The following is a 10,290-nucleotide window of genomic DNA, read 5'->3' as shown; positions in this document are numbered from 1 at the left end:
GAATTTTTTTAAAGAACAATTTTTAATGAGAAATCAACACTTATAACTTATCTCCATCTTATTCTTCCTGTCCAAATCATTCCAAATCACACCAACAAAGATCAGTAAAAGATTTTTGAAAAATCATTGAATTTTTCTTTTATTTTTGTTTTTAAAAATAAAAAAACAATTAGAAGTGTCAGGAATATTTATAAAAACTAAAAACATAATTTGAAAACATTTGTTCCTTATGTTATGTGCATGCGGTTCCACCATCAAATTGGAAAATTGAGAAAGAGAGATTTCGTGAAAGATGTGCCCTTCAAAGTGGGAGAGAGAGAGAGAGAGCAAAGTGGTAGACAGAGAGAGAATCTTTGTTGAAAGAAAAAGAGAGAGATAGACCTTTGAGTTTGAGAGAAAGAAAGAGAGAGAGGGAAAGATCTTTGGTGAAAAATGGACTTGGACTTTGAGAGAGAGAGATTTGGTGAAGGATTGACCTTTCAAGCTTCTAAGGGGGTTATTTGATAGCTTCCGTTTATCTCCTCAAACGGATCATCAACTGAAGGCAACTCTCTTGTATAAATTTCCCTCCCAAAATTAACCACTATGAAGCAAGCTCAGGCAAGCGTTGGATATCAATCACATTATTTCTTCAAGGTCTCAATCTTCTCTTCACAGCTTTCTATGCAATGGGGAGAGCTTCCCTGGTTTTTTTTCGCAGTCATTGTATTTATTTATTTGTTTTCATGTAGTATATTTCATGGAAGCAGCTTTATTGGGTTAATTTCTTCCATCTCTGCAGGGAAATCCGTAATGGAAACACCACAGCAGACGAGTGGGTTGGAGACACGGCCATGGACCAAAGAAGAAGACCAGAAGCTCTTTGAATGTAAAAGCAAAAATCGCCATCTATCTTGGCCAGAAATCGCAATGCTGACAGAGCTAGAGAGGAGTCGTAAGAGATGTAGGGAAAGGTGGGAAAAGCATTTGAAGAATTAGTATTGAGTTTGCTGCATGGTCATGAATCCATCTTATAGTAAACCTGGGCTTCGTATTATGTTGAAGGGTTAGACCCATTAATTTCTGCATAATATAATGGTTGGCTTATTGTACTCACCGATGAAATTATTCATCTTATAATGGTTAGACCCATGACTTGTGACCATCCATTTGAAGGAATTGAAAATAACAAATAAATCCACCATTCTTACATTATTAGTTTTTTTAATTTATTTATAGTTTTAATTATATTATGAGGAGTTTATAACTCAATAATAATAATAATAATAATAATAATAATAATAATAATAATAATAATAATATGGAAGCCAAGAAAATATTGATTCTTATAAAAACAAATTATATTACGCAACTTATAACAACTTATATATAATTATTACAAGGATATATATTGCTTCGGGTTATGCTTGAATTGTTCAAATCTTGACTTGTGTCTAATCCAAAGTTAATTCAGATTGAAAATTCTTAGCTCAAGTCCAACCCGAAAATAATTGCCTAAACATGCCTTAATGTTAGATTGGGTTTAAGTTGGATTGGGCCAACCCACATAAATCACACCCTAGTGCAGAGGTGTGGAGAAACAATTTTAAATGATTCGACTATCCTTTTTATTATTATGAAAAAACAAGAATCTAAATGGCTTAAAAAGTACTACTTTTCTAAAAATTGAAAATTAAGTTTTGAAAATTTTTAATAAATCAAATTTAAATAAACTAATGAAACTTCATCCATCATTGGTTAGTTTTTTTCCTTTTAATGGAAAATAAAAATGTGCGAGACATTACTTCACTATACTGATTCAAAATGCAAATGAAAAACATTTTTAATTATTCATAAATTCCAAAAGACTCGTATAACCAAAATTGTTAAAGTAGTATTTACCACATTTCAAAATATTTTATATTTTTGAGTGATCACATAATTAAGCCTTGGAGTTAGATTTACTATAAGATCACCCTCACCAAGATTTTTCTCATTAATAGATTTTATTCTAATTTTGGTTAATTTTATTTTTTATTTAAAATCAATGCTTTTCAATTGTTATCTATGACTTTTTACTACCTCATCATTTGACCATCATCACCTTAATCCACACCATTTTTTCCTCCTAATTACCAAACACATTTACTATCCAGTGTGGACCATACTTAGAGACATTATATGTTGTTTTTTTTTTTTTTTATAATTCTTTTAATTTAGTAAAAACCTTTATTCTATTAGAGCTTCTCTGGTGGTTGTGTGATTAAAAAACAATTTTTTATTTTATTTTTAAAAATAGAAAATCATTTTTAAAAATTCATAATACTATTTGATCATTATTCTCTATTTTCAATTTCCGAAAAAAAAGTAAATAGAGAATGATCTTTAAAGAAGAATTAGAAATTATTTTCATCGGTTTTTAAATGCAAAAGAAAAACATATAAAAAATTAAAAATATGATAAAAACCAAATAAAATTGAATATAATATTATTTTTCTTCTCTTTTCATGATCCAATACTGATTATGAAAATCTTCAAATATGATTTCCTTTAATTTACACGTGCTTTTGTGAATTTCTTTTAACTTGTCTAAAATTTTCATGAAGTAAATAAATTCCAAATCAAACTAAATACATATAATTTATTAATTTTAAAAAATAATGGGAATCTCATAAATTAATGTAATTAGTATTAAAAAGTCATGAAATTCAATAACATTAAAAAGTTATAAACCAAAATTTATTTTAAATTAATGACTTGGTTAGTTTTTTCTTTACATATATCATATTTTTATAAAATTTTTTGTTAGGCAAATAAACTTCAAATGAAACAAAGTTTAATATGTTGAATTCATTAACAAGTCTAGTAATTTTAAAAATAACATAAAACTCAAATAGTGATCCAATTAACAAAAAAAAAAAATATGGACAAAAATTAGTCTATAATGGCTCTATTGTTTCTCTTCTACATGAAATCATATTTTTCTCATTTTTTTCCGGTTAGGAAAATAAACTCTAAAGTAAACAACATTTAATGTGTTGAATTTATTAATGAGGTTAGTAAACTCATTGAATAGAAACTCAAATAGTAAACCCATTAATACCAGAATTTATGGTTAAGATGTGTGCATCATGGAGAGTGATACAAAAAGAGTGTATAGATGAAATATTAACTTAATGGAATTTGATCTAAAATGGAAGTTATTATTGAAAAGTATCTCAAATTCTTAATTAATGTAAATTCCTTTTGTAAAGAGTAGTATATAGAATATTTTCTAAGATATATTATTTTAATATTAGTTTTTCCTTATTGAATAAGGTAAGTTACTATGAATATGTTTATAAATATTTTAGGTCATGAGGAAAACAAATTATAAGATGGAGATGGACTTGTGAGGAAGAATGAGAGAACTTGATGGAGCGAGGGCACTCATAGTTGAGGTGTAGATATAAGGAGTGAGGAAACATGAGATTTTTTTAGAATTCAATAGTTATATATGATTTTTGTCCTCTATAATATTCTCTATGATATAGAATAATTCTCTCTCATCTATGGATATAGACATGGTTGACCAAACCATGTTAAAACCCCATATACCTTTGTATGGATTGTTTTATTTTCATGTTCTTAAATTAACATTGTTTGCATTAAAATTTCCATTGACACAACATCTAAAACTTTTATTAAGAAAATAAATTCTAAATTAGATTAGATATATATAATTTATTAATTTTAAAAAATAATTTGAATATATAAAACCAATTTAATTGGTACTATTAGAAAGTCATAGAACTCAATAAAATTAGAAAATCATAGGGGGAAATTTATTTTAAATGACTTTGTTGGCTTCTTTTTTACATATATCACATTTTTACAGATTTTTTTCATTAGGAAAATAAATTTCAAATCAAGTAAGGCTTAATGTGTTGGATTTATTAGTAATTTAGTAATTTTTAAAAATAAGTTAAAAGTTCAAATGGTGATCCAATCAATACCAAAAATTGATGGACAAAAATTGATTCATAATGACTATATTGTTTTTCTTCTACATAGAATCATATTTTCTGATTTTTTTTTTCATTAGGAAAACAAACTTCAAATTAAACAAGACTTAAACTATTTGATTCATTAATGGGGTTAGGAATTTTATTATGATATTACTTTTCATGTTTTAGTTTTATTTTTAAATTTATTTACAATTACGAAATTATTTTTATTTTTAGTAAGACTTGAATTTACAAAATCAAAATATAAAAATTATTTTTAAAAATAACTTATCCAAAACTTGTTCTTTTGTGTTTTGTTTTTTTTTTTTTTAACTTAAAAACAGTTTTTAAAATCAAGCAAAAAAAACAATACAAATCGGGTCTTAGATTAGATTCCACAAATTTTGGATCAAATTAATCCCAAGCGGTTGATAGGTTATCTCCTAATAGAACCAAACTTTTTGTAGTGCAAAATATTATGTGAAATGACGAGACACTAAACCATGTCCGTTTGGTTTCAAACAAAACTGGAGAAAAAGAAGGGTGGGTTGGTCTCAAATCAGATATGATGAAAGTGAAAAAGATGAGAGATTTCTAAACTCAACATTGACTTAAACGCACGCATGTCTCCTTCGATGGGGTTTGTCATATCCTCCATTCGCAAGAGCTTCGAAAAGTGCCACATGTGAACTTATCTCCTTGTGAAAGGAAAGTTGTAAATCAGTTTGGAGATAGGAAATTAACCATTTTTTTTGCTTGCTAGCTTTTCTAGAAGCGACAAAAGGAGTTTGCTTGAAGTTTGAAATTTTCCTCTCTTATCGGTTCCATACCACCTATTATAATTCATTTGGGTGTTAAGATTTTCTTCTAACGGGGCTTGTTGGATGAGAAAGATGGTAGACTGGAAATTCAACTCTAGTATGCAACTTATAATAAGTGATATTTTATGGAAATCTAGCATGAGAAATAATTCTAAGTGATGCCCAAATCTAGTATGCTACTTATAATAACTAATCAGTAAGAGAAAAATCCTAAGAACAAATCTGATTGATTAAACTATGTCCGTTGGCGCAAGTTTTGTCTCTTTAATCTAACCCCAGAACAAATCTTCTATTAAAATTCCCTCTTGTTGTCCACCAAAGATATTATTTGAAATGTTTGTTGCTGTATGTTCAAAACCATGTAGAGTTGGCGTCAGTTTTATCTCCTCAAATCTGACCCAAATCCATGCTCGTAGCGGATCCCATTGTCTTGGTGGATCCCATCGTTCTCCAATGAGAAATTTTCAACTCAAAACTGTGCTAAAGGCATCTCTCCTCGATGAGATGGCTTCGGTTTATCTCCTCAAACTGATCACATGAAAGCAACTCTCTTCTATCTATAAAATTCCCTGCGCACATGACCACTATGAAGCAAACTCAGCCAAGCATTGGATATCAATCACATTGTTTCTTCAAGGTCTCAATCTCCTCTTGACAGCTTGCTTTTCAACGGCGCTTCCCTGGTCTTTAAGCAGTCATTGTATTTATTTTTATTGTAGTATATTTCATGAAAAAATTATGGGGTTAATTTCTTCCATCTTTGCAGGGAAATCCATGATGGCAAGACCAGAGGAGCAGAGACCGCGATGGACCGAAGAAGAAGACCGGATGCTCTTTGAATGTAAAGGCAGAAATTCGGATCTACCTTGGCCAGCTATCGCAGAGCTGGCAGGGCTGAGCAGGAGTGGTAAGAGTTGTAGGGAGAGGTGGAAAAACCACCTGGATCCTAAGGTCAAGAGAGGGAACTTCTCCCAAGAGGAAGACGAAACCATCATCCGCCTCCATTCAAGTCATGAGAATAGGTAATTAATGAGAATGATCCATTATGACATGATATGATATGACAATGTGGTCAGTTTGAGTTTGAGCTAGGATTTGGTTCATGTGTTGTGTTGCAGCTGGGCATTTATAGCAACTCATCTTCCAGGGCGAACCGATAATGCTGTCAAGAACCGCTGGAACAACCATTTGAAGAATAAGCTAATTGGGAGAAGTACTGATCATCAGAATATTCCTGACCCACAAAGTAGCACTGGGGATCAGCTACATGCCACACAACTCTTTCATCTCAACCACAATATTAATCCACACGCAAGCTCAAGCTCCATTCCTTCACCGGTCTCAGCCTCACAAGAAATCGTCAACCCTTGGTCCACTTCTGAATTAGCCTACCCAGAATTTCCAGGGGGATATCTTCAGAGTGATGATGAGACTATCCATCACGCTTTTGGGGGAGATTACTTTGCGTTTGAGCCCACACAACTCTTTCATCTCAACTACAATATTGATCCAAACCCAAGCTCAAGCTCAATTCCTACACCGGTTTCAGCGTCACAAGAAATCGCCAACCCTTGGTCCAATTTTGAATTAGCCTACCCAGAATTTCCAGGGGGATATCTTCCGATTGATCGTGAAACTATCCATGACTCTCTCGGGGGAAATTACTTTGAGTTCCAGCCCACACAACTCTTTCATCTCAACCACAATATTGATCCAAACGCAAGCTCAAGCTCAATTCCTACACCAGTTTCAGCGTCACAAGATATCTCCAGTCCTTGGTCCATTTCTGAATTTGCCTACACAGAATTTTCAGGGGGATATCTTCCGAGTGATGATTTCAGGGGAGATTACTCTGAGTTTGAGCCCACACAACTCTTTCATCTCAACCACAATATTGATCCAAAAGCAAGCTCAAGCTCGATTCCTACACTGGTTTCAGCCTCACAAGAAGTCGTCAACCCTTGGTCCACTTTTGAATTAGCCTACCCAGAATTTCCAGGGGGATATCTTTAGAGTGATGATGAGACTATCCATCACTCTTTCGGGGGAGATTAATTTGAACCTTGGATTTTTGGACCATTTTCAGCCTCACTGGAGAGGGAGTTCATGCCAACTGGAGAAGTCATCTCTTTCTACTAGTCATTATGCATAGGTTCCACATATAGATATATAGACACACAGGCTTCCATGTTCATGAATCCATCTTATAATAAAGCTGTGTTTTGTATTATGTTGAAGGGTTATTAGACGGTTATCAAACCCATTAATGTTATAAAAGTCTTCGATTTTATCTTCTCCCTATTATTAGTGGTTACTGATCAAACATAGAATTCTCTTCGATTTAAAAAGTAATAAATAGACAAGTACTATTAATGGCATAAATAGCATACCTGTGGATGGTCGAAGAAACCGAGAAGAACTTTGTGAGAATTTAATTTCCTTTTTGAGAAAATGGTTGATTTTGTGAGAATTTGTGTGAGAGAGTTTATCTGAAAAGTAATTATTTTTAAAATATATATTTGACATCATAATTATTATTATTTTTTTTTCCAAAGAAGCTTAGTTTGACAGCAAACTGTGTGTGAGGACTGAGGACCAAAACCTTTTTGTCCATATCGAGGAAATTAAAGGGGAAGTATTCATGAGACGGATGAGTAGGATGTCGGATACAAACGGAAGAAAAAGAGTGAAAGAAAAGGTCGGATTGAAACCGATGTTTGGATGATTTTATATGGTCTACTTTTGGACTTTTCAACTTTATCAACCTTATTGATTGAAAATTGAAATCAACAATATATTTTAATTGGAACATCAAAGTGTCTTTCCAAAGTGTCATTGCTTCCTATTTTTATTGCAATGATGGCAGCTTTCTGGCATGGCCTTCATTCTATACTTTTGAACTTTAATTTTAGGACTGAATTAATATACATGTCATGGCTAAGCTCCATGTCTTTTTTTTTTCTTTTTCTTTTTTTTTTTTAACTAGAGCTGGCAGGGCTGAGCAGGAGTGGTAAGAGTTGTAGGGAGAGGTGGAAAAACCACCTGGATCCTAATGTCAAGAGAGAGAACTTCTCCCAAGAGGAAGACGAAACCATCATCCGCCTCCATTCAAGTCATGGGAATAGGTAGTTAATGAGAATGATCCATTATGATATGACAATGTGGTCAGTTTGAGTTTGAGCTAGGAGTTGGTTCATGTGTTGTGTTGCAGCTGGGCATTTATAGCAACTCATCTTCCAGGGCGAACCGATAATGCTCTCAAGAACCGCTGGAAACACCATTTGAAGAATAAGCTAATTGGGAGAGGTATTGATCATCAGAATATTCCTGACCTACAAAGTAGCACCGGGGATTACTTTGAGCCTTGGATTTCTGGACCGGTCTCAGCCTCAGTGGAGAACGCGTTCATGCCAACTGAACAAGTCACCAGAAATTGGTCTCCTTAATTTGAAGCTCAAGGAAGAAAATATCGCCGAAATTAGGCGATATTTCGGCGTGTCGGTGGGTGCCGACACGACATATAGCAAGGATATATCACCTGGTCAACGATTGGTCGACACAGGCAGTCAAAGGTCAAAGCTCAAAATTGAGCCTTTTTTTTACAAAAGGTTCAGAGTGCATCCTCAGTTCCATTGGGGCAAACGTGCCCTTTCATAAATAATACACACTAAATAAATATATATCAAAACTTAGGATATAAATAAAATATTAAAAAAACACTTTAAATAACAAATTAATTATAACTATTTTATAATTAAATGAAAATTTTTCATTTAATTGATTAGTAAAAATATATCATAATTTTATTCATAGTGTTTTTAATATTATTAATATATTAAAATTTTATACATTTATCATCATTTATTTTATAATATATCATAATTTTAATATTAAATAGATTTTAAAATTAAACATATTATAATCACAATATTATCATAAAATAATATTTTATATAATTCAATAATCAATATACACTTATCAAATTTATATTTTTTATTAACATATATAATATTATATATATATATATCAATTTATTAAAAAATAACTTTAAAATGTCTATTATGTTTTTAATTTCATTTCTAAAAGTTTTATTTTATATTTTTATAAGTTTTGATCAATTTTAGGTTTACGGATATTTTGTGTTAAAATATCCATCGAAATATATTATAATCAAATATCACAATATAATGATCAAATAATATTTAATATAATTTAATAATCAATATACATTTATCAAATTTATATTTTTTATTGACACGTACAATATTATATATATATACATTAATTTATTTAATAAAATAACTTTAAAATGTCTATTGTACTTTAATTTCATTTCTAAAAGTTTTATTTTATATTTTTATAAGTTTTGATCAATTTTAGGTCTACTGATATTTTATGTCAAAATATCCATCGAAATATATTATAATCAAATATCATAATATAATGATCAAATAATATTTAATATAATTTAATAATCAATATACACTTATCAAATTTATATTTTTTATTAACACGTACAATATTATATATATATATATATATATATATATATATATATATATATATATATATATATATATATATATATATATATATATACATTAATTTATTTAATAAAATAACTTTAAAATGTCTATTGTACTTTAATTTCATTTCTAAAAGTTTTATTTTATATTTTTATAAGTTTTGATCAATTTTAGGTCTACCGATATTTTATATCAAAATATTCACGATATTTGAATGAAATATCAAATCTCCGATATATCCGTAAAATTGAAATATCAATATATCCGTAATTATCGATATTTTCATCCTTGAGCAGAACTTATCGGAAGGATTAGACCCATTAATATGATGGTTGACTTATTGTACTCACGGATGAAATTGCCATCTTCTCCCTGTTTCTGTTCATCGGTGAGGCATAGAATTGTCTTAGATTTAAAAAGTAGGAAATAGACAAGTAGTCTTTGCCAACCATTGAAGAGTCTTTTTCTTTTCCATAAAAGAGGTCTGCGGAGAGAGAAAGGTGTCAAACAATTCCCACGTTTGGATTTCTAACAATCCGTTTTGAAGGAAATAAACAAAATTAAAACCTAAACTACTCATGGATACCATACCTGTCGGATGGCCGACAGACACCAGGGCGAAGTTTGGTGTTTTCTGAGCAGGACAATGAAATTAAGCATTGCTAAGCACACAACCTCACTTCTATTGCTCTATTAATCATAACTAAGGACACAACTTGGATGGCGAAATTAATTATAACTAAGTACACGACCTCATTTCTTTGTTCATCCATTCATGGGATTGCCAAATTAATCATAACTAAGGACACAACCTCACTTCTTTGTCCTATTCTTGCGATTGCAGTACCACATATTATCATAGTCACACGTTTCTTTGTGGTGGGTCTGGGAAGATTTCTCTTTAAAGTTCATCCCTGTTGGGTTAAAAACTTAAAATCATAATCCATTGGATTTTTTTTAGCTGATTTTGCTCTACCT

At 30.8% G+C, this 10,290-nt stretch overlaps 2 protein-coding genes across 2 annotated transcripts; both read left to right on the top strand.

Moving 5' to 3' along the window:
• Window positions 1–792: 792 nt before the first annotated feature.
• On the top strand, window positions 793–6,799 carry LOC117933914 (transcription factor MYB17-like). Its single transcript, XM_034855496.1, has 3 exons — window positions 793–934; window positions 5,553–5,808; window positions 5,905–6,799. The coding sequence occupies exons 1-3, from the start codon at window positions 793–795 to the stop codon at window positions 6,797–6,799; spliced, it is 1,293 nt and encodes a 430-aa protein (XP_034711387.1).
• Window positions 6,800–7,645: 846 nt separating this feature from the next.
• On the top strand, window positions 7,646–8,232 carry LOC117933913 (myb-related protein 330-like). Its single transcript, XM_034855495.1, has 3 exons — window positions 7,646–7,664; window positions 7,773–7,911; window positions 7,998–8,232. The coding sequence occupies exons 1-3, from the start codon at window positions 7,646–7,648 to the stop codon at window positions 8,230–8,232; spliced, it is 393 nt and encodes a 130-aa protein (XP_034711386.1).
• The last annotated feature ends 2,058 nt before the right edge of the window (window positions 8,233–10,290 follow it).

This window comes from Vitis riparia, chromosome 16 (assembly GCF_004353265.1).
Source record: "Vitis riparia cultivar Riparia Gloire de Montpellier isolate 1030 chromosome 16, EGFV_Vit.rip_1.0, whole genome shotgun sequence".
Taxonomy (NCBI): Eukaryota; Viridiplantae; Streptophyta; class Magnoliopsida; order Vitales; family Vitaceae; genus Vitis; species Vitis riparia.
This window is presented reverse-complemented; position numbering and strand designations above follow the sequence as displayed.

Bases quoted from the DNA above. Each gene is read 5' to 3' on its own strand.
- LOC117933914 (XM_034855496.1), top strand. From the start codon at position 793: ATGGAAACACCACAGCAGACGAGTGGGTTGGAGACACGGCCATGGACC. The intron at 935-5,552 runs GTAAGAGATGTA...CCATCTTTGCAG, and splicing joins GACAGAGCTAGAGAGGAGTC to GGAAATCCATGATGGCAAGA. The intron at 5,809-5,904 runs GTAATTAATGAG...GTTGTGTTGCAG, and splicing joins CATTCAAGTCATGAGAATAG to CTGGGCATTTATAGCAACTC.
- LOC117933913 (XM_034855495.1), top strand. The intron at 7,912-7,997 runs GTAGTTAATGAG...GTTGTGTTGCAG, and splicing joins CATTCAAGTCATGGGAATAG to CTGGGCATTTATAGCAACTC.